This window comes from Molossus molossus, unplaced genomic scaffold (assembly GCF_014108415.1).
Source record: "Molossus molossus isolate mMolMol1 unplaced genomic scaffold, mMolMol1.p scaffold_m16_p_12, whole genome shotgun sequence".
Lineage (NCBI taxonomy): Eukaryota > Metazoa > Chordata > Mammalia > Chiroptera > Molossidae > Molossus > Molossus molossus.
In genome coordinates this window covers 101836663-101859733 of record NW_023425347.1, presented here as the reverse complement: position 1 = coordinate 101859733, position 23071 = coordinate 101836663, and the positions used below count along the sequence as shown (strand labels likewise).

General features: G+C 62.9%; 1 protein-coding gene across 1 annotated transcript in view; it reads right to left on the bottom strand.

Moving 5' to 3' along the window:
- Positions 1-23071, bottom strand: part of LOC118626068 (nephrocystin-4-like) — a 48121-nt gene that overhangs the window by 5740 nt on the left and 19310 nt on the right. The window contains exons 8-14 of the mRNA XM_036255341.1: positions 18870-19030; positions 16776-16956; positions 10909-11034; positions 9316-9527; positions 5554-5780; positions 5305-5476; positions 4395-4478 (exon numbers count right to left, since the gene is read on the bottom strand). Coding sequence (XP_036111234.1) covers positions 4395-4478; positions 5305-5476; positions 5554-5780; positions 9316-9527; positions 10909-11034; positions 16776-16956; positions 18870-19030 — 1163 coding nt within the window. The remainder of the gene's footprint in view (positions 1-4394; positions 4479-5304; positions 5477-5553; positions 5781-9315; positions 9528-10908; positions 11035-16775; positions 16957-18869; positions 19031-23071) is intronic.

Genomic DNA, 23071 nt, shown 5'->3' with positions numbered 1-23071 from the left:
AGGTGACCAGGGCGGGGCAGGCAGCCCTTCAAGAGGGTGTGCAGAGCTACACGCGTCACACGCGTGGAGCTGCAGGCTGCGGACACCCCGCGCGGGGGATGGGGGTGAGCGCTGGACACCCGGCATGGGGCATGGGGTGAGCCCTGGACACCCCGCGCGGAGGATGGGAGTGAGCACTGGACACCCGGTGCGGGGGATGGGGGTGAGCGCTGGACACCCGGCATGGGGCATGGGGTGAGCCCTGGACACCCCGCGCGGGGGATGGGGGTGAGCCCTGGACACCCCGCGCGGAGGATGGGAGTGAGCACTGGACACCCGGTGCGGGGGATGGGGGTGAGCCCTGGACACCCCGTGCGGGGGATGGGGGTGAGCCCTGGACACCCCGCGCGGGGGATGGGGGTGAGCCCTGGACACCCCGCGCGGGGGATGGGGTGAGCCCTGGACACCCCGCGCGGGGGATGGGGTAAGTGCTGAACACCCGGCGTGGGGGATGGGGGTGAGCACTGGACACCCCACGCGGGGGATGGAGTGAGCCCTGGACACCCCGCGCGGGGGATGGGGTGAGCCCTGGACACCCCGCGCGGGGGATGGGGTGAGCGCTGGACACTTGTCCCTATGACAGAGGCTCGGCCAAAGAGCGGACGCGGAGGCGCTGACTGCCAAGCGTCTCGGCCACGTTCACGCTCTGCACACGGGCACACATATGTACATGGGGGGCAGGCTCTTTCTACCTCTATCTCATTAAATAGTTTAACTTTGGACTCATGTAAATGTTTTTAATTAACGTAAAAAGTCCTCCTTTTTTAAAGGCTCTCCACATAATAAAAATGAGTGGAACAAACCAAAGTAGCTACACTGAAGCGGTGAGGTAAACCAGAGACGCGTTCCTTCGGTAACTCCGTGCTCAGGCGAAGGAAGCGCTCAGAAAGCCCGCCTCAGCGCCCTGTCTGTGGCTGGCGCTGCTAGCTTGAGATACACACACAGACCAGACTGCAGCCAGTGCGGCCAGCGGCTGTCACCCTCAGGAGGACAGCGCGACTGGGGGAGCGGGTGGAAGACGACGGGTTTCTCACCTACAGAAAGAGAAGGTGCAGGCACCAGGAAGCGGCCTGGCCCTCCACAGCTCGCCCGGGGCCCCTTGGCGCTGCAGGTGGCTGCCTGTGCACTGCCCCCCACAGGAGGGTCCCCCCAGCTCTGCCTGCAAGACCATGGCTGCCTGTGCACACGTCCTCTACAGGAGGGTCCCCCCAGCTCTGCCTGCGAGACCTGGGCTGCCTGTGCACACGTCCCCTACAGGAGGGTCCCCCCAGCTCTGCCTGCGAGACTATGGCTGCCTGTGCACACGCCCCCCACAGGAGGGTCCCCCCAGCTCTGCCTGCAAGATCTGGGCTGCCTGTGCACACGCCCCCCACAGGAGGGTCCCCCCAGCTCTACCTGCGAGACCATGGCTGCCTGTGCACACGCCCCCCACAGGAGGGTTCCCCCAGCTCTGCCTGGGAGACCTGGGCTGCCTGTGCACATGCCCCCCCACAGGAGGGTTCCCCCAGCTCTGCCTGGGAGACCTGGGCTGCCTGTGCACACGCCCCCCACAGGAGGGTTCCCCCAGCTCTGCCTGGGAGACCTGGGCTGCCTGTGCACACGCCCCCCACAGGAGGGTTCCCCCAGCTCTGCCTGGGAGACCTGGGCTGCCTGTGCACATGCCCCCCACAGGAGGGTTCCCCCAGCTCTGCCTGGGAGACCTGGGCTGCCTGTGCACACGCCCCCCACAGGAGGGTTCCCCCAGCTCTGCCTGGGAGACCTGGGCTGCCTGTGCACACGCCCCCCACAGGAGGGTTCCCCCAGCTCTGCCTGGGAGACCTGGGCTGCCTGTGCACATGCCCCCCACAGGAGGGTTCCCCCAGCTCTGCCTGCGAGACCATGGCTGCCTGTGCACACGCCCCCCCCACAGGAGGGTCCCCCCAGCTCTGCCTGCGAGACCATGGCTGCCTGTGCACACGCCCCCCACAGGAAGGGCCCCCCAGCTCTGCCTGCGAGACCTGGGCTGCCTGTGCACACGTCCCCTACAGGAGGGTCCCCCCAGCTCTGCCTAGGAGACCATGGCTGCCTGTGCACACGCCCCCCACAGGAAGGGCCCCCCCAGCTCTGCCTAGGAGACCATGGCTGCCTGTGCACACGCCCCCCCACAGGAGGGGCCCCTCAGCTCTGCCTGCAAGACCATGGCTGCCTGTGCACACGCCCCCACCCCCACAGGAGGGGCCCCTCAGCTCTGCCTGCAAGACCATGGCTGCCTGTGCACACGCCCCCCCCCCCCAGGAGGGGCCCCTCAGCTCTGCCTGCGAGACCTGGGCAGTGAGCCCACCAGCACCCAGGTTTGGTGTCTGAACACCACCCTCCACCAGAAGCGCCGGGGCACATGGCTGGTTCCAGAAGGGGGCGGGCAGCCTCCAATGCCCCTGCAGCCCCTGCTTGCCAGGCGGGCAGGAAGGGCCCCGAGAATGACAGGGACGCGTCGACGAGCCAGGAGCCAGCTCGAAGCAGCTGTCGCTGGCTGGTCGGGGACAGCATGAGCAGCAGAACAAGTAATGCCAGTGACGAGGTACAGCCCACGGACGAAAACAGAATGAAAGCTCCGTCTTGCTCAGCATGCCAGCCAGAGGAACGCTGAAGTCTGAGAGCCACCCACGGCCGCCACCGTGCCAACCGCCCGCGCCAGCAGGGCCCCCACGGGCGCTGAGGCCAGCGGGCAAGGCTCGAGAACGTGGTGTTTACATGGCCTCTGTGTGCCCTGGCCTTTCGGTATACTTCTGGGGACCAAGTACAGAATGCCCCCTGCTTCATCACAGGGCAGACGCCTGGCACCGCATCTAAACCACGTCAGTTACCAGTAGCAGGACAAAGGGGCACCGCATCCCTCCCATGAGGAGGGTTCAGGAGGACACAGCAGAACGCCTGGTCTCCCTGCGCAGCGTGCACGAGCTGAGCCTCACCCAGCACCCGTCCACAGACGCTCTGCAGGACCACTGGCCTGTGGGCTTCCAAGCACAAGGCCATGACGGGTGAGGACAGCGTGGGCGGTGCTCCCACAGGGAGAGACCAGAGACGGCAAGGACCCCACGCGCCATGCGGACGGCAAGGACCCCACGCGCCACACGGACGGCAAGGACCCCACGCGCCATGCAGACGGCAAGGACCCCATGCGCCACGTGGACGTGGGGCATCAGTGGGCTCGAGTGGGGACCTTGGCTGATGTGCAAACGGAGTCCGAGTGGCCGCATCAGGGACCGCTCCCTCGTTCTCCCCGCCACACAGCCGTGGCAGAGGCTGTGCCAACCTTCGGGGCACACCAGCTCTAAGTTTCACGGAGCGACGGGCATGATGTCGACAACTTCGTCTCAGAGCCAGACTGGCGAGCCCTGGGAAATCGGGGCAAATGCGGGGATCCCTGCACTGTTCATAAACTCTCTAACTCTGAGAGTATTCAGAGTGAAAAGTTCACCAACAAAGGCACAGGCTCCGGCCGGTTTGGTTCAACAGTTAGAGCATCAGCCGGCAGACCAAAGGGTCGCAGGTTTGGTTCCCGGTCAAGGGCATGTACTTAGGTTGCGGGTTCAATCCCTGGCCCCAGTGGGCAACCAATCGATGTCTCTTCTCTTTCTAGCCTCCCCTTCTACTCTATCTGAAAACAATCAATGGAAAAATATCCTCAGGTAAGGGTTGAAAGAGGGAGGGCCCAGGAGCTGACTTGAAGGGACAGCAGCTGCTCAGAGGGGACAGTGTCCGCACCAGGCCCTCTTGGACAAGAAGCCATCTTCACATGGAGACACCCAGGTACCACTTGCTGTCCTGAGATGAAGGGCAAAGGCCCAGCAGCCCTCACTTTCTGCCACGAAGCAGGTCCCAGGGCAACCTGAGCGCTGGCGGGACGTGGTGCCGGAGGAGCCCCGCCGAGCAGCGCAGAGGTGGCGAGCACTGTCCCACCCCTTCACCCCGATGCGTGGTGCACCAGCCCCAGGGGGTCACATCATGCCACCAGGACCAACCCGCCCCCTTGGCCTCCCCAGGTGCCCAGCAACCGCAGAGACAGAGCACGGGACGGTGGGCACCAGGGCACATGGTGGGCTTCACCGAAAGGGTGCAGATGGTGAGAAATGTCCATGCTACACCCCGGCCCAGCAGCCGTGCCAGCATCTGGACATGCAAGTCCCTCTGAGCACCCTGCCCCCGCCCCCGACCCCTTTCCCCAGGAGGCAGGAGAAGGGCAGAGGGGCGGGGCCCAAGCAGCCTGACACACAGCAGAACTCATGAGGCTTTGCCTGGCCCACTCAGGGAACATGCGGCTGACACCCCAAGTCCTCGTGCATCCCCGGGTGGGAATTCTGTCTTCTGCTCCTCACCTTGGCATGTCTGGTGGGCATCACACTGGACTTGCCAGGCCGTCCAGGGTCTGTGCCCTTCTCAGATCTCGGCTCAGCAGAGGCCTACAGAAAGCCAGTCAGCACCAGAGGGTCATGGGTGGAGTCCTGAGGTGACAGGTACTGCTTTCTACCTGCAGGGACTTCCACCTGTAGGAACAGCTGCTACCCAGAGTCACATCTGGGTGGCCACAGTCATAACCAGCCTCACAGTCCCAAAGAGGCTGCCGTGGCTTCGTGAGCTGTGCAGGGAGGAGTCCCACAGACAACCCAGCTCTGCCTAAAGCCAGAGACCTGACGGCCTCACCACTGTCCTTACAACCTCTTGTCCCCAGAGTGCGTCCCAGAGCCTGCAGGGAAATCTGTGAGCCCAAGGACTCCCCAGGTCACTGGAGGGGTGATCGCTATCCCACAGGACTGCCCTCAAGGGTCAACTGTGCAAAAAAGGAGACACATGCCCACGCACTCTGCATCACACACACACACACACACACACACACATACACCTCACACCCTATAGGAGGAACGCTCAGTCCCTGCATCACCTACTGAGCAGCAAATAAAAGTCACAAGCCGGCAAACAGCTGTACCTGGAGAGAGTGCGCCCCGCCCAGGGAGAACAAGCCCCGCCCAGAGAGAACAAGCCCCGCCCAGGGAGAACAAGCCCCGCCCAGAGAGAACAAGCCCCGCCTGGAGAGAAGGGGTTGTTCCTGGTGGCATGACCTGGGCCACGGTGCACAGCGTGGGTGCCAGGATGCGTGAGGATGAGTGGAGGCCACCCCGCTGCCGGTGCCCCATGGCTCAGGGCTCCTCGAGCTCCCACAGCTGCCTGCGAATGGGATCCCTCCCTGCATGACAAGCAGCCCCTGGCTCTGGAGGAACCGCCTCCCACCTGCACCACGGAGAAGGTCTGGTATCTGAAGGGGATGTGGGCGGTCTCCCTGGGGCGCAGGAAGAGCTGGGGGGCGAGGCTGCCCCGCAGGTGGAACATGTCCTCCTCCACGGGCGTGTGCAGGTTGGCCACATCTTTGAAGTATCTCCACTCCCGGCTGTCCAGGATGAGGCTGGGGGGAGACGCGGGGCTGGCACGAATGTCCTCCGCAGCCGGCCCCAGCCCCGCAGGCGCTCCGGCTGGTCTCACCTGAGCTCAGGGCTGTCCACCTCGATGGTCACCGTGTGCGGCGTGCTGTGAGGGTTCCTGAGCGCAAACTCGAAGAACTCGGCGGCGCCCAGGGTGGCGTAGATGGTGTGCTCCGTGGTGATGGCCAGGCTCAGCGCGCTGCTGATGTTCTCGGCCTTCGAGCGCTCGCGGTAGGCGGCGATGACCTGCAGGTCCCTCGCGTGCTGGGCACGGACGCTCTGCTGGGCCTGCGAGACACCGGCGCCCACGCCAGGGCGCTGTCCTGTGGCAAGTGCTCCTCCACCCCACCCCGCCCTGAACACCCGGGTTCTTCTGGACTCGCCGCCCCCGCCTCCCTCGCGGGCTGGGTGGGGCCGGCGGCCTCCAGCTCCAGCAAACAGAGCGGGGTGTGCCTGTCCTTCCACATGGACATCTGCGGGCACCCCTGGCTTCTCTCTGCCCACAGGTGGTGCACCCACGGGGGGTGGGTCTGCCCTGCAAGTTCCCTATTGACGACAACCAACCGCCAACTGCCCCCAACTCCCCCACACCCATGAGGCCGGTATGAGGACGGGGGGAACTAAAACCAAAGGTTTCAAACAAAAGAGAAAAGAACCTTAAAACTAAGACAGGTGACCGGCCCACCAACCAGGCTCTGTCTGCAAGCTGAGTCCCTAGGAGGGGACGTGTCCTGCCCTGACTGACCCCAGCGGGGCCGGACAGTGGGCATGCCGCCTCGACGGAGCTCAGCCATGGGACTGCGTCCCCCTCCCCACAGATGCTGCGGTCAGTGGGCGTGGCCACCAGGTGTGCTGTGAGGCGGAGCCTTCCACCAGCAAGTGAGGCCCCAGGGGCTGCTCTGCGAGAGCTAAGACCAGAGGGCCACGCCCAGCAGGACCCCCAAACACGGAGGAGGCCCAGGCGTCAGGAGGAGAAGGCCGGCCGAATGCCTCTGGACTTGAACCCAAAGGTGAGACCAAGTTTGGTTTCTGACGTAAGTGACTGGAGACTGACTCTCCAACGCCCACACGGTGGCCTTTCCCAAGGAGGGGCTGAAGCTGGGCCTCTCATTTCTGCCGGGGCCTTGAAAACGGGAGGGTCGTCACGCTCCCACTCGGGGCCTCCCTGGGGGACATTTCATAGAGCTTCTGCGTGGAGGGGCCTCTGACAGGCTGTGCTGGGCAGCAGCGCCAGACGGGGGGATGACGGGACAGAGTGACTCTGCAACCCAGAAGGGACCAGCGGGAGCGATGGGCGGAGACAGGGACCCTGGGGCTGTGGGCAGGGCAGCTCTGTGCCCTCCTGCTCCTCCCAGATGGCAGAGAAGCTGTCAGCCTCCCTCCTGGGCAAGGCCACGGATCTGACGGGAAGCCCCTGAGCACACCCCCGCAGGCAGCGCCCCCCTTCGTCCTCTTCCTCTCAGGCTCCCCGAGTCTGAGTCAGCAGGGCTCACACCGCTCCTGGCCGGGGTGAGGCTGGGGCACCCGCCTGCGGTGCCGGGCGCGACGGACCGGACCGCGAGCTTGCCGGGTCACCCCAGGCTCAGGACGAGGACACCTTGCCTTCAGATACAAGCCAGCTCCACCGTCAGCTCCCCGTAGTCGTCAGCGAAACCGCGTGACGTCGGGCCTCTCCACTGTGCGACGCTCCTGCCCGGTCTCTCATTCGAGACCCTGCAGGGAAGGGTGCCGGTCCTACTGGACCTGGAGCTGGCTCAGTGGGCCCAGTGAGCGGCTGGCTGGGATTTCTGGACTGGAAAGGTCTCCCCCGTGGCCCTGACGGCTGACAGCCTGGCACACGGCAGCAGTGCCGCTCTCGCCGTCCTGGGGGGCGGGGGGGCGGGGAGTGGCCTCCGGGAGCTGCTGGGATGTCACTGCAGGGCACACAGAGGCTCTTCCTGGGACTGTCCTGTTACTGTGGCCACAGTGGCACCAGGCTCAGAAAGTTGGGTACCTCTCCAATGGGGAGCAGGGGAGCCAGAGTCCAGGCCAAGGGCCCCAGGGACCCTGCCGCTCCCCACAGAACTGGCAGAAGGATAACCCGCCAGCCCTCTTCCCAGGCGGGGTCCACGGAGAAGGGCCTGGGCCAGGGGCTTCACCGCACACAGTGACCGACGCAAAACAGTGACAACCACCAGGACCAGCACTGTCCGAAGCCCTGGGCAGAGTGAGACGGGCGGCCCGCAGAGGCCGTGACTGTCCCAAGGCGCGGCAGGGGCTCGCACGCTGGCATCTGGCCCCATTCTGCGCTGGGGGCCCCCAGGCCACACCACCGTAACCAAGGAACCTGAGACACTCGGCCTCCCCCAAGTCCATAGCGACAGCCCATGAGAACGACTCGGGAAGGAAAAAAGCCACGTGCGACTGTCCCTGCTCGCTGGTGACCTCCAGCGGCTGAGACCCCCTGTGCGGAGGACCCCGCACTCCCTCCTGCTCCCGTCCCTCCCTCCGAGGGGCCCGGGCTCCACATCCTCACCCCGCTTCAGGAGAGGAGTCAGCGCTGGAACGGAAACTGCGGTGTGTTCATGAATCAAGTCACTTCACTCAGAACTCTCCGGGGCGACCGGCCCAGGAAGTCATTAGAATTCAGTGGAAATTTTTCTTGTATTTAGAAATCCGATTACCTCGAAACTCCTGCTGTATTCAGACGAGGAGTATGAGCTGTTGATTTCCCATCACGGTGACTTCCAGCCTTTTCCATCTCAGGCACATGAACTACCTACTAAAACTGTGCGACGCGCCAGAATGACATTTTTTGCCTATCTGACAAAAACAGGTGTATCTTGGTCCATTCGCACTGGGTGGCCAGCGCTACTGGCTGCTGTCACTGGCTTGACAATCGAAGGGAATGGAGGTCTGTGCCCAGGCTAGAGGGACAGGCACCACACGTGCTAAAACTCTCGTGGCGCACCCGCTGAAAATCGCTTTTCTATCAACACGTCACCGTGCAAACTAATAACAACACCACCACTAACGACGACAGCGGCCGTCCCAAGTAGGCCTTGCCATGGGCCAGGCCGAAACACTGAGCGGGAGGAGCTCCCTGGTGGGCTGGGGAACAGGGTCAGGAAAGGAGCCCTCCTGCCCACCAGCCTCCCCAAAGCACAGCCTCAGGGCCACCCCACCTGCTGCCCCCTCCCTGGTCCTGCGGCTCAGACCGGCCGGCCTTGTCCTCCCTCGTCCTCTCCTTCCCCTTAGACTGGACGGCCCTCGGCTGGCCGGTTCATTTCTGCCTCCCTCCTGACGCTGCACACGGTGGGGGAGCGGGGGACCACGGACCCCGGGCACAGCTCTGCCCGAGGAAGGGACAGTGGGATTTCTGCCCAAATGTAAGGGGACCTCAGGGGATCTCTCTGGGGCCTGTGGCTTCTCTGCTCTGAACCATGAAGGACGACCATTCTTCCCTCCATTTCGAACTGCAAAATGTTACAGGGTCTCATTTAGGTTTTCGGCCCAAAATGGGAATGTCTGCTCAGCATGAGCTCTGAGAACCCCGAACAGAGAAGCTGCCGCAGCCCCCGGCCCAAACCCAGGGCCCTTCAGACCCCTTGTAAAGCTTTCTGAAAATCCGAGGCTCCCAGGAGCCCCGAAACCAATCAGAGACAGGGTCTCCAGGGTGGAGCCCATGGGTCCACTTTAACCAAAGCTCTCCAGGTTATTCCAACATGAAGAAGTCCAGCTCTCGTCCCGCAGTAGGACTTGGAGGAAACGGCCGCTCGGGAGGAGGGGGCGCGGGGCGCACAGGGCTCGGGTCCCCTGGGACAGCCAGGGGAGAGGCACTCACCAGCACCCCGGCCCTCCGGCAGCCCAGCTCGCCTCCGGCCTCCTGCAGGCGCACGGCCCTCATCCGCTCCAGCTTGCGCCTGCGGACCGCGTCCCCCTCTCGGCCGGAGCCCGGGGGCCCCTTGCTCCTCGGCGGCATGGGGGTGAGCAGCATGGCGGCCAGCTCACTGTCCACGTCGGCCAGCTTCTGAGCCTGGACCACATTCTTCACACCTACAAGGTGCAGAGAGGAGCCAGAGGTGAAAGTGCACAGTTCGTGTGTTTTAAGCAGAGCAGGGACCAACCTCCCGGCCACCTGGCCCAGAGGACGCTCAGCGTGTCCCTCCCTCTTGCGTATTCTACGGTGATGTAGATGGTAACTGCAGGCCTGGTCTCCACGTCCCTCCCACAGCTCAGGTAAGAGGAAGTCCCATCTTAGCCCTAAGACCACATTCACCAGGAAGCGCTAGGGGGCTCCCAGGACGCCCCAGGTAACACCTCCCCAGGACTGCCCACCCTGTCACACAGCCCCTCCAGGAGCACCCCTCAGCTCTCAGGCGCCCTGTCCCATCAGGTCCTCAAACCCACCCCGGTGGGGTGTCACTTGACCAACGCTCAGACCGGGAACTGGGGGCTCCCGAGGCTTGTGCCCTGGGCTGGAGCCACCTGGCCAGTCACAGCGGGTGGAGTTCAGACAGAGCCAGGCTGACCCCTGGACATACACGTACACGGGGATGGAGAAGACCGGCCCAGGGTGGGAAAGGTGGACCCTGAGCCAAGTTCACCCCTCTAACCACACGTGCCCCCTTTGCCTCAGGTCCTTGAACATCACAGTGAGGATCGTGGGCCAGGGGTGAACTTGGAGGGCCGCCCCCCAGAGAACGTGGAGGGACCCGCAAAGTGTTGGCTGGAGTCTCAGGAGCCCGTGGGGCCCTGGAGCCCTCCTAACATGGAGCCAAAGGCCTCCGGTTCCAACCGGCCAGCCAGCCCTGCCCGCCCTGGAGCACGGGCTCCAGGCCCTACGAAGTCTGAGGCCCAGCAGCACAGGGAGCTCGTGGTGGACGGGTTCCCACGAGATGTGCGACATCGGGGGCACGCTGTTTACATGACGCGTCCCACTTTCTGTCCCGACGAGCATTTTCTGTTTAGGTGTGTGGGTCACTTTAAGGGGACAGAACAACACCCCTGCTACGGGAAATTTTTCTCACCAAGCCCTGGTCTTCATTTCCCAAGCTTCATAATTAGTCTGCCCCTATTCCCAGCGCAGGGGTTTCAGGTTCATTTCTATAAATCAGTCTGCGCCCGCCTGACCTTCTCTTTCCCTCTTCCCTGCAGGAGGGCAGCTCACCGAAAACAAATGCCCCTCGTGGGACTGCCGCTGCCCAATGCCAGGCGGCGTCCACAGAGCCCAGCCTGGGCCTGACGAGCGCGGCGAGCCGACGCGGCCCGCAGTCCGCCGAGGCACCACGCTGGACACTGGTGGCCACCCCTCTGCCCCAGACGGGGGCACGAACACCACGGCACATCTCACGTGCGTGCCGCAGCCTTCTCCCCGTGTGCTGCACCCCCCGTCACACCCACGCGAGGCCCACCCTCCCGCCGTCTGTCCACTCACGTCTCGGGCCCCCTTGCGTGAGGAGGCTGCCTCCCTCGAAGCGGCTGGCTCCATCGTTCGAGATGATCCACGACCTGGAAGGTGGCAAAGAGCTGGACTCTCGCCCTCTCTGCTCACACAAGTGACCTAAACGAAGAACCCTGGCATAAGACATTCATGCCAGACGAGGCTGACGACGTGCCCACGTGCCCCGAGGGGTCTGGATCCCACCCGGCCGCCCCAGCCCTCTGGCCCACGGCCCCCACATCCCGCCCTGGGCTCTGAGTCTGCAGCGGAGAGAGGACAGGCAGGTCGCTCCAGCCCTCCTTCTGGGCGAATGTCACCTCGGAGCGCTCCCCGTGTGGGGTCACCCCAGCAGCGCCATGCTGCCCATCGGTGCAAATGTCCCCTGAAAGGCATCTGGCGGTACCAGCGCCCCCACAGCCGAGAGTCTTCCCGGCTGCTTTCACGATGAAGCTTGCGGGACAGGCGTGGGAGGGCGGCCGGGCCCAGACCCGGCACAGGTGGGGCAGCGCCCAACCTGCCGGCGCCTGAGCGTGGGGGTAGGAAGTGTCCTGGGAACCGCGCCTGTCCGCGTGGACTTCACCCCGGGGGGGGGGGGGGCGCGCGTGGCCGATGAAGGCACCTTCCCAAGTGAACAGCACACAGGCTCCCGCTGCCCCCTCCTGGCCCTCGGGCCGAGCTGAGGTCGCAGGCACGAAGCTCCGCTGGGCGTGCTGGGGTGTCGCTGTGGCCCCCCCCTCTCCTGGGTGCCCTGGTCCCACTCCCCACCCCGCTCTGCCCGGGAGACCGCGTGACCTCCCTGCTCAGCTCGGCCCCTGCTGCCCCTGCAGAGCCCCTGCCGCTCTGGGCCTGCGGGCGACGAGCTTGGCACCTCTGGAGGCTGCGGGTTCCCAGGGCGAGCTCAGGGCCGAGCGTCAGCACGCCGCCTGCGCGTCTTCTCCGCGACAGGTGAGTTTTCTCGTCCAGCTGCTGGACGAAGTGTCGCTCTAGACCCTTCTGAGCTGGGGTGAAAGGGGAGGCCCGTGTCTCTGTACCGCTCCTAACGGCTGTCCTCTCCAGACCCAGGGGAGGAGCCAGCCCCTGTGGTTTAAAGGCTGGTGCGAGTGAACAGCGCCCCCACCTGGAGAATGCCTGTGCTCCCTGCCTTTCCAGCCCTGCGCATCCTGGTGCTCTCCAACCTCAGCTCCCGCGGCCTTCCTGCGGCCTTCCTGCGCGGAGCCACCTCCCACAGCCGCCCTCAGGGCGGCCACCCGTAGGGCAGGGGCAGAGCCTGCTCAGAGCCACGTCCACAGCCCAGCCTGGGCGCCCTGGGCAAGCCGCTGCCCACCACACACTGAGGGTTCCGCCTGCAGAAGCTCACGCCAGACGCTGGACACCACGCCGAACGCTGGATGCCACCCCGGACGCTGGACGTCACCCCGGATGCTGGACATCACCCCGGACGCTGGACGCCACACTGGACGTCACCCCGGACGCTGGACGTCACCCCGGATGCTGGACGGCAGGGCTGTCTCCTAGCCCACCAGTGAGCTCACGTCCTCTGCCGCGGTAGCCCCGACAGTACCGCCGGTCTCCTGGGCGGCGGGGCCAGCCTCCGTCTAGCACAGGAACTGTCAGCCCCTACCTGCAGATCCGCTCCCCCACAAAGACGGACCACTGCTGCTCCACACAGCCCCACTCACGCGGCCACGACGCCCCCACCTCCTGACCACGAGAACACGCACCTGCACTGGGACCACCAGGGCCTCTCCTGTGCTCCGCCCGCCCCCGCCACGGCCTCCATTCTCTTCCGAGGGCTCTCCCTCCTCCCTGCAGCCGGAGGCCACTCAGTCCTTTGCCAAACATTCTTCTTGTCCACGTGGGACCTATTCTTGACCCAACAGCAGCTCATCACAGGATCGCATGCTCATCGGGATTGCATGCTCATTATGGGATCCAATGTTCATCCCAGGATCCCACTCTTGTCACGGGATCGCACGCTCATCACGGGATCTCAAGCTCATCATGGGATCGGACGCTCATCACGGGATCCGACGCTCATCACGGGATCGGATGCTCATCACGGGATCGGAAGCTCATCACAGGATCGGAAGCTCACCACGGAATCGGAAGCTCATCACGGGATCGGACGCTCATCACGGGATCGGACGCTCATCACGGGATCGCACACTCATCACGGGATCTCAAGCTCATCACGGGATCGGAAGCTCATCACGGGATCACACACTCGTCACAGAATTGCACACTTGTCCCAAGGGAAAGAAGCTGTATCAACACGCCCTTCGTGAATGAGCTTTTCCAACACTTGGTGTCCAGGGAGCACAGCTCCGGGGCCGGCTGGGTCCCCAGGCATGGTGATTGATCCATCCTCAAACCTTCTGCCCCCAGGCGAGCTGTGGTCACTGCCAGGACGGACATCACAACCAGGAGAACCAGCAGGGCCCTCGAGGAGCCGGTCGTGAGGAAGACGGACAGCCAACCAGCAGGACGGGAGGGGACAGGGAGACTGGCTGAGCACGAGGGGACAGCGGCCCGCTCCTGGGCCCAGCAGTGGCACTGCCCGGTCCCCTCGCAGCTCCCTGATGTCACATGATGGGGGACGACATGCCCTGGTCCCCAGCCCTCCCTTCCTGCCACCAGCTCAGAAAGGGTCCAGGCTCCTGGCTCTGCACCGTTTCTTCCACATCGAGGGGCACGTGCCCCACAGGCGCGGACGAGCTCTGCGCCCTGGCCCGAGACCCACGCCGGGCTGCCCAGACAGCGGCACACGCCCCTGCACTCACCATGCGCACGAGGGCTCACACCACACTGAGGGCAGCTGGCTCAGCGCGGCTTCCTCCAGCACCCAGTCCTGCGGCTCGGGGTCCCCTGCAGGGCAGGCAAGGCCGCCCCTTGTCCCCCAATCTAACTGAGGCAGGCACCAGCCTATTCTAAGCCTCTGAGTCACGCAGAGACCAAGGAAACCGCCAGGTCAGGACCCGGGCCCAGGGCAGGTGCCCACATCCATGGAGCAGGGCACTCATGGGGACTGACGGCTGTCACTGAGCATGTGGGACAGCAGGCCCACACGGCCCCTCCTGGACAGACAAGGGGCGTCCCCAGGCTTCCTGGACTCGCATCTGGGGTGCTGGCCGGTTCACGAGAGGGACAATCACCTGGAGAAGCTGAGTCCACCTCTGCGCGGAGACTCGAGGACTGTGTGGGGCCAGGATGCTGCACTCCAACAGGGCAGTTTCCAGTCGGAACCTGCTGCCGGTTTTTTTCCCCTTCCATGAGACAGGTCCCAGCTGGCACCAGCAATGTGCCACGAGGGCCGGAACCCCTCAAACACAGAGCTCCTGGAGCAGCCCTGCAGCTCCCACGATGCCACGGGGCCGCGCACGCCACCACGGTCTGACCCCGCACCCCGGTTCTCCTGCAACCCTGAGAGCACGGGGAGGCCTCTCGGGGGGTAGCAGACAGCGCGGTCACACTGCACGCCCACGGCCCCTGGGACACAGCGAGCACACGTCCTCGATGCCCACATGATGAAGGTCGTCGAGAGACGGCTTGCAAAGCAGGCTGCTGGGAGTGTCCAAAAGCTCGTCTGAGCCTGGCTGGTGTGGCCCAACGGTTAGAGCATCAGCCGGTGAACCAGAGGGTCCCAGGTTCAATTCCGGTCAAGGGCACGTACCTGGGTGGCGGATTCAATCCTCGGGCCCGGTCAGGGCGCATGCAGGAGGCAACCTATCGATGCATCTCTCTTACATTGATGTTTCTCTCTCTCCCCCTCCCTTCCTTCCTTTCCATCCTGAAAAAAAAAATATCCTCGGATGAGGATGAAGTAAATGAATAAATAAATGCCTGTCTGAGCCAAGAAGCCACCGGGTCCAAGGACGCATCTCCAGGAAAGAGCCCCAAGAGCCCCCATGGCCTCACGCGCACACGCACTGCCCCGGCGAGGCCGACCAGGCGCAGCGACGCTGGCCCCACGGTCATCGGACGGCTCCACGCCGTCACCCAGTCTGCCGGCCTGTGCCTGCTGCTGGGTGCGGAACAACCAGGTTCAGAGGGTAAAAGCCAGAGGACAGCGCAGCGGCCGGGCAGGCGCAGCTGCTCCCGTCCGTCCTTTGTTAGCCGCTCCTCCCGTGCCCGTCTCGCAGCGTCTCGAGCAGGTATCGCAGACGCTTCCCGGAGCTTATCTCTCTCTTGCAGGCAAAGCATGAAAATGACAATTTAAGATAACACGTAATGGAGCTAATCTTTCTTCTGAAGATAAGATTTTAACACCCCGAGTCACTGCGCATTTGTGGGCTGGCGAATTAAATGTAAAAATAGCAGCAGGATCTGGGAGCGCAACGCTCCCTGCACCGCCCTCGGCCGAAGGGCCTGCGCATCTGTCTCTTCTCACACGTGGCTCATTGTTCCTCCAGAACCTGATTGAGCGCTGCGGTTTCCGCAGTTTCCCCAGCTGCCTGGGACCCTGTGTTTGTAAACAAGCAGGCAGAACCCTCGACCCCGGCGCAATGAGCTGTGCGCACCGTGCTGCCGCAGGTGGATGTGGCCCCGGGGGCTCAAGCCTTTCCGCCCCGGCTGGTTCTGAGGAATGGAAAATCCCCCAGTGAAACAGCAGAGTCCGAGCCCCATCCAGACAGACAGGGCTCCACACACCCAAACCGCTCAGCTTGGTCCGAGAACAACCCACGTTGCCCAGGACGACCCCAGTCCCTCCCAAGTCCCCTCATGGGAGGACGAGTGGGCTTGTCACTGGCCCGCAGGGGCCAGCACTGCCCTCTGCCCTGAGGCGGCCTCTGTCTCTGGTCCTATCGGGCCTCGGTTGCGCCCCCAGAAGGCCACCCCCAGCCAGGCTCCCTGCACCCTGCACATGGAAGAGGGAGAACCAGGGCTCAGTCTCCCCGCAGGGCACCTCTCAGGGCACCGTGGACGGAAGGTCCGGCACTGTGCTCTAAAGAAATGCGTCTCTGTCCCCGCCCCCAAGCTGTGCGGGAGTCCAGGGACAGGTCTCTTCCCTGCTCCTTGATGAGGCAGCTCTGTGGGCTGACACTCCCAGAAAATCTCTCCTCGTCGCTCTATTTGAGGGTTGGCACAGCAGGGCCCCAGGGACAGCACCAAAAATTAAACAAGGGCCAGGCCAAGATGACTAAGGAGCCCAAATCCTGATCCGAAACCAAACAACTGGTGTCAGGACAGACTCTGTGGTCAGATGTGAGGGGCAGGCCGGTGGTCAGGGGCAGGCCCGGTGTGAGGGGCAGGCCCGGTGGTCAGGGGCAGGCCCGGTGGTCAGGGGCAGGCCCGGTGTGAGGGGCAGGCCCGGTGGTCAGGGGCAGGCCCGGTGTGAGGGGCAGGCCCGGTGGTCAGGGGCAGGGCCAGTGTGAGGGGCAGGCCCGGTGTGAGGGGCAGGGCCGGTGTGAGGGGCAGGGCCAGTGTGAGGGGCAGGGCCAGTGTGAGGGGCAGGCCCGGTGGTCAGGGGCAGGGCCAGTGTGAGGGGCAGGGCCAGTGTGAGGGGCAGGCCCGGTGTGAGGGGCAGGGCCGGTGTGAGGGGCAGGCCCGGTGTGAGGGGCAGGGCCGGTGTGAGGGGCAGGCCCGGTGTGAGGGGCAGGCCGGTGGTCAGGGGCAGGCCCGGTGTGAGGGGCAGGCCCGGTGGTCAGGGGCAGGCCTGGTGTGAGGGGCAGGCCCGGTGGTCAGGGGCAGGCCCGGTGTCAGGGGAAGACTCATTGGTCAAGAGCAGGCTCACTGGTCAAGCTAATAAGAATTTCTGACTTCCTACTGAGTACATGATGCCCACAATGTGGCCACTGCCCCGAGGAGCTCACGTTCCAGCTGGGAAGACGCAGAGGACCAGACCAAGCTGTCAGGAGTCTTACCCACGTTGGCCAAGGTCAGGTGCAGCCAGCCCTTCACCACCGTGTGGACACCAATTGGCTTGACGCTGCCGAACCCAGTCAGGTCTCCGCTCAGCACCAGCGCGTCCTGCTCGTACTCCGTGGCCACGACCTCGAGCTCGTGGGACACCTGCACAGCCGGCCGCCCCTGGCGGAGGAGATGCTGCAGAGGAGGGAGGCAGCCATCAGGGGGGCTGCGGCAGAGCCCCTCTGAGAACCTGAGCCCCTGACAGGTCCTTCCCACCGATTCTTAGGAAGTGCAACTCGACTCACCCACTGAGTCAACACCAGGGGGCTGCCAGGTGGAGCCTCCCCCTTGGGGAGAAGAGGGGACAAAGCAACGGAGCAAGGTGGGGACAGAAGCAAACCCCACCCAGTCAGTCAGAGCTCCAAGGTCTGAGGCAGACCTTTCAGAACCAAGATGCACCCACAGGAAGGAAAGGATCAGGGACACGCCAGGCCCAGGTGCAGAGCACAGAGCCCCAGCCCCTGGGAGCGTGGGCGCCAGTATGGCTGGAGGACGGGCCTCCATGGCCGGCTGGGGTCAGACAGCCAGGATCCCCACCAGGCCGGTGGGCCGGACAGTCAAGGGCAGACTCTGTGCGGGGTCAGGACCATGCTGACCACAGGCTACTCTGCTGACCAAGCTTAGCCCCTCCGTCCTCTGCCTGAGCTGAAGGCTAGTGGGGCCCTCGGGGAGGATGGGATCACAGGTCACCTCTGGGCCCAGCGGGGCCCCTCTTCCTGTGAGGCCTCGGGAGAGCTGCCTGACCTCCGGACCAGCGCTTCTCACGCGTGAAGGGGACGGGAACAGACCACGCCCAGCCTCCGGACCAGCGCGTCTCACGCGTGAAGGGGACGGGAACAGACCACGCCCGGCCTCCGGGCCAGCGCGTCTCACGTGTGAAGGGGACGGGAACAGACCACGCCCGGCCTCCGGGCCAGTGAGTCCCACGCGTGAAGGGGACGGGAACAGACCACGCCCAGCTCCCAGACGCCCGTGCGTCCCCACGGCCCACAGTGCCGGTCTCGGAGTGAGCCCTCCTGCTCGGGTCTGGGGCTTCCAGCTGCGCAGACCCTCCTCGCTCAGTGCCCTGCTCCTCGGTGCCCTGCTCAGTGCCCGCGCAGACCCTCCTCGCTCAGTGCCCGCGCTCAGTCCCGCACATCCGACCGCACCACTGGCACAGTTCGGAGCCTCAACGGCTGAACACGTGAAAGGCCCTCTGGAGAGCGACCAGTCAGTGCAGGGAGCACCGCCACCTCTCAGCTGGGGGAGGAAGAGCCTTGCTTGGAAGAGGACCCGTGAGGCAGGGCACAGGCAGCGGGTCCCTGGCGGCCCAGCACCGCTCCCACCCCTGCTCCCGAGCCGCCGCCCCCCCCCCCCCGCACCTGGCTCAGAACCGTGCTTCTGGGGAGTCTGCTTGGGGAGGGCACAGGGTCTGGAGCTGTGAGTTCAGTGGTGCAGGGCACCGAGGAGCAGGGAGTGAGGGGCGGCTGCAGGGCTGAGGCTCGGGCAGGGAGACAGAGGGCCGCCCTGGCCTCCAGAAGGAGAGCAGCCATGGGGGCGGAAAATGTGACGACAGGAGCGTGTGGGGAGCTGCCCCCACAGTGCGGTCTCCTCTCCCACCCTCACCATGGCTGGAAGGGGCCCCAGTGTTGGAACAGAGCGGGCTTGGAGAGACCCGGGGCAGAACAGCGGCTAACACGACGGTTTGGGTTTCAGTACGAGGGATGGGAAGCCCACAGAGAAAGGGTTCTATTCTAATCCCCCCGGAACTCCAGCACGCCCACCTGACCCCGCCCTGGCCGACTGAGGCCGGCCTGGGCTGCCCTCAGGGAGAAGGGGCAGAAGGTGACATCACCTGGTCATTCGGTTTGCGGGGGAACAACTAACTAGCAAGTGTAAGCCAGCGTCACAGAATGTAGATGTCATGAAAATCATTCCCTTTTGGGAAGGAGAGCCCTTGGAAGGAGGAGGCCGGACCACAGTCCAGGACAGGACAATAGCCAACACCACGGGCAGAAGGGCCTTCTCAGCCCCCCTCCCCCGACAGGGCCTGGCCTGGGAACCACTACCTTCAGCTGCACGGCGGCAGAGCCGATGAGAAGCAAGGAGTCTCCGTCCCACACGTCGATCTGCAGGGTCTGGGCGGCCAGGTAGCGGGTGAACCAGCGCCGCTCCCCGGGCTTCAGGAATCCGGAGTCCACCAGGTACCGCAGCTGGAAGCCGGGAGACCCTGTGCGGAGAGGCCCCCACGTCCAAACGTAATTGGACTCATTCATCATCTTTACACTCTGAAGAGGTTTCTGCTCTGGTCACGATTACTAATTTCTGCTCCCGTCATAGCTACGGTTTAATAAACACATTAATCAAAGACACCATAAAAACCCAAATTAACAAAATGAAGAGTGGAATTCAGAAGACTACGCTTCTTCCGATAGGTACAATAAACTCCTCCCGAGATGAGATCTACGGTTTTCACCCAGTCCTTGCGGGACAGTCCATGCTGGGTGGGGACCGGGCCCTCGTGGGCGGGCCGGGGAGTTGACTCTTCAGGGCACAGCAATTCGGGAGAAATTAGTCAGCATCTCCCATCAAAACTGGGATATTCAGCCCTGGCCGGTTTGGCTCAGAGGTCAGAGCGTCGGCCCACAGACAGAAGGGTCTCGGGTTCAATTCCCAGCCCAGGTCGGGGCTGGGCAGGAGGCAGCCGATCAGTGTTTCTCTCTGTCTCTCTCTCTCCCTCTTCCACTCTATCTGAAAATCAATGAAAAAACATTCTTGGGTGAGGATGCTCATCCCCCCCCACCCCTCACCCCTACACTCTCACCCACCCCACACCCTCACACATACCCACATACACCCTACCCCCTCACACACACACCACACACCCTCACACACACACACCCCCATACACCCCACACCCTCATACACACCCACACACACCCTCACACACACACACCCCACACCCCCCACACACACCCTCACACACCCCACGCCCCACACACACACACCCTCACACACTCACACATACCCCACACCCTCACACCCACGCTCACCCCCTCTAACACACACACACCCTCACACACCCCCACAGACACCCACACACACACCCTTACACACCCACACCCCCACACACAAACCCTCACACACACCCTCACACATACCCCACACCCTCACACCCACACCCACCCCCTCTAACACACCCTTACACACCCACGCCCCCCACACACAAACCCTCACAGACACCCTCACACACACACTCACATACCCCACACCCTCACACCCACGCCCACCCCCTCTAACACACCTTCACACACACCCTTACACACCCACGTTCCACACACACACCCTCACACACACCCCATGCTCCACACACACACACCCTCATACACGCACACACCCTCATACATGCACACACCCTCATACACACACACACACACGCCCCACACAACCCTCACACACACCCCATGCTCCACACACACACCCTCATACACACACACACCCTCATACACACACACCCTCACACACACACACACCCTCACACACCCCATGCTCCACACACACACACCCTCATACACACACACCCTCACACACACCCCATGCTCCACACACACACACCCTCATACATGCACACACCCTCATACACACACACACACACGCCCCACACAACCCTCACACACACCCCATGCTCCACACACACACACCCTCATACACACACACCCTCACACACACCTCTGGCTCTCACACACCGAGCACCAGCCCCACAGGGAAGGGCCCCTCGGAAGGGTCGCCCCAGGCTACCAGGCTTCTTACTAAGAGGTGGGCACCAGCTTGCCCCCGCCTTCATCTTCTCCAAACGGCATCATCATTAATTCTAAGTTGACAAAAATGTCACTGAAATCACCATTAACGTAAGCGCAGGGAACAGCAGCACTGGGCCACATCCAATCAGCATCCCCCCTTCCATCAATAATGTAGCCACACTTCACGAGCCCCGCCCAGCAGAACATTAGCTCTGGGGAGGGAGGGGCGAATGTTCACCTAGCACCCCTTGCAGCCCGGGCCAGGCCGAGATCCTCACCCCACCCCAGCCACCTTGTCCCTGTGGGTGCCCACTCCATAATGGCCCCTCTGCTCCCCTCAAGACCAGGCCAGCACTTTCAGTGGAAGGATCGGAATGGGTTGGGACGGGACACGGCACTGGGCACGGGGGTGGGGGTTGGGGGCAGAGGGCCTGAGGGAGACCGAGGGAGGCTCCAGCCACAGCGGGTGAGCGGGCTTACAGGGGCCCTCACGAGGGGTGACAGTACATGACGCAGAGCATTGGTCTAGAGCTATACAACGCACAGCGCCAAGAGTAACCTTAGTGTAAATTATGAGCTTTAGCTAATAACAATGTATCGATATTGGTTCGCAACTGTAATAAATGCATCAACCGCACTAATGCAACATACTGCTCCCAGGGAGACTGTGGGGGCGGGGAGGACAAGGGGCTCTGCGACCAGCTCCATTTCTCGCTAAACCTAAGACTGCTCTGCAAAATAAGGTCTGCTCATTTTAAAACGCTTGGAACTGTGCCCTGGCCGGTTTGGCTCAGCGGTTAGAGCGTCGGCCCACGGACCAGAGAGGCCCGGGTTCGGTTCCCACTAAGGGCACCTACCTCAGTTGTAGTTTGTCCCCGTCCTGCTTGGGGTTGTGTGGGTGGCAACCGCCCGATGTGTCTCTCTCACATCTATGTTTCTCTCTCTCTTGCCCCCTTCTCTCCTGCTCTATCTGAAAAAAAAAATTTTTTTTTTAATAAAAATAAATAAATTTTAAAAATAAATAAATAAAACGCTTGGAACTATAACTGTGTTGCATGCGCTGTGTTTCAAACGCAAAAGACAACCTCTCAGAAGTGAGGCGCAGGAGAGACGCAGCGCTGAGGAGTGGCCGTCCGGGGGGACGCCCAGGCAGAGGGCCCTTTGATGGGGCCTCAGCGGTACCAGAAACTGCAAAACACTTTCCTTAGACTTTAACTTAGGAATGTTGGACTTCGAAATTTCATTCATGATGGCAAGAAAATTTGATTTTGGAGTTTAATATTTCTGGACTTCAACTGGCAAGGAACTTAATTCTGGACTGATTTCTCTCCGAGAATTCGTGATGGAAAAGGGTGTGCATTCAAATCGGGAGCACCTGGAGGTGGCTGCATGGCCACCGAGTGACTACCCCACCAGTGCCCTCGCTGCAGGGCCTCCGACAGCTGCACGGTGACATGTGGACCAGGGACGCTCTCGGCGGGGGGTGCAGAGGAGCCTTCAATCCATGCCTCATTCTGTTCCACTGCAGAGCCTCGGGGACTGTCAACCGTCCCCCGAGGGTCCCACGAGGATCAGCAAAGGAAAGGTGTCCCGTTTGGAAGAAGTGGTCCCAGGAAGGCTGGGAAATGGTACCTGGTTTTCCCTACCCCCAAGCGCAGGAGGAGGAGCACACCCCAGCTGGCGTAACTCAGTGGTTAAGCCCAGGGCAGACTGCAGGGGAGCACCCCCCCCCAGTACTCTTCCATGCAGGGGCCTCCTGTGCCCACCCTCTGACCAGCGCACGCTCCTCCCCAGGGCAGGGAGCTCATGGGCTGGAGGCTTTGGGAGAAGGAACGGGGCCTGAGCTGCTCACCCTTCCCCCTGCCCCTTCCTTTCAGAGCTGCCCAGAGGAAGAGGGGTCCACAGCTCTGCCCGGGGTCCCAGGCGGGCCCTGCCCTGCCTGCAGCAGAGGCCGCCCGAGCTGGGGTGAGCCACCAGCAACCACGTCCGGCCCTGGGAGGAACCCCCGTCCCCTACAGCTGATTCTAACTGAGCCCCACCTCGGGCGGAGAGAGGAGCAGCAGGACCTGCTCACCTGGGACCCTCGTGCCCGACAACCTGGATGACCCTTCCTATCATTCTCTGTGTTCTCAGCATTTATGCTCATTTTGTACTTTCTCTCCTCCTTTTATCGGGTTTGTTCTGTTATTTCCCCCACCAGAACAATCAGGTCAGCCCTTCAGAAGATACTTCCTTCTCTCCCAGTATAAGCATTTAAAGCTGTAAATTTCCCTGTAATTACCATTTTACTTGCCTCCTGTTAGTTTTGTGTGCAATGTTACTTTGTCGTTCAGTTTTAAATAATCATTTCTATTTCTATTTCTTCAGGGACTAGGGAATAATTAGAAGCACGTTTCAATGTTCAAAGAAGTCCAGTAGTTTGGAGGCTTCTGGGGGAGGCAGTGACTGCTCTCCGACCTTGTGGGGTTCGA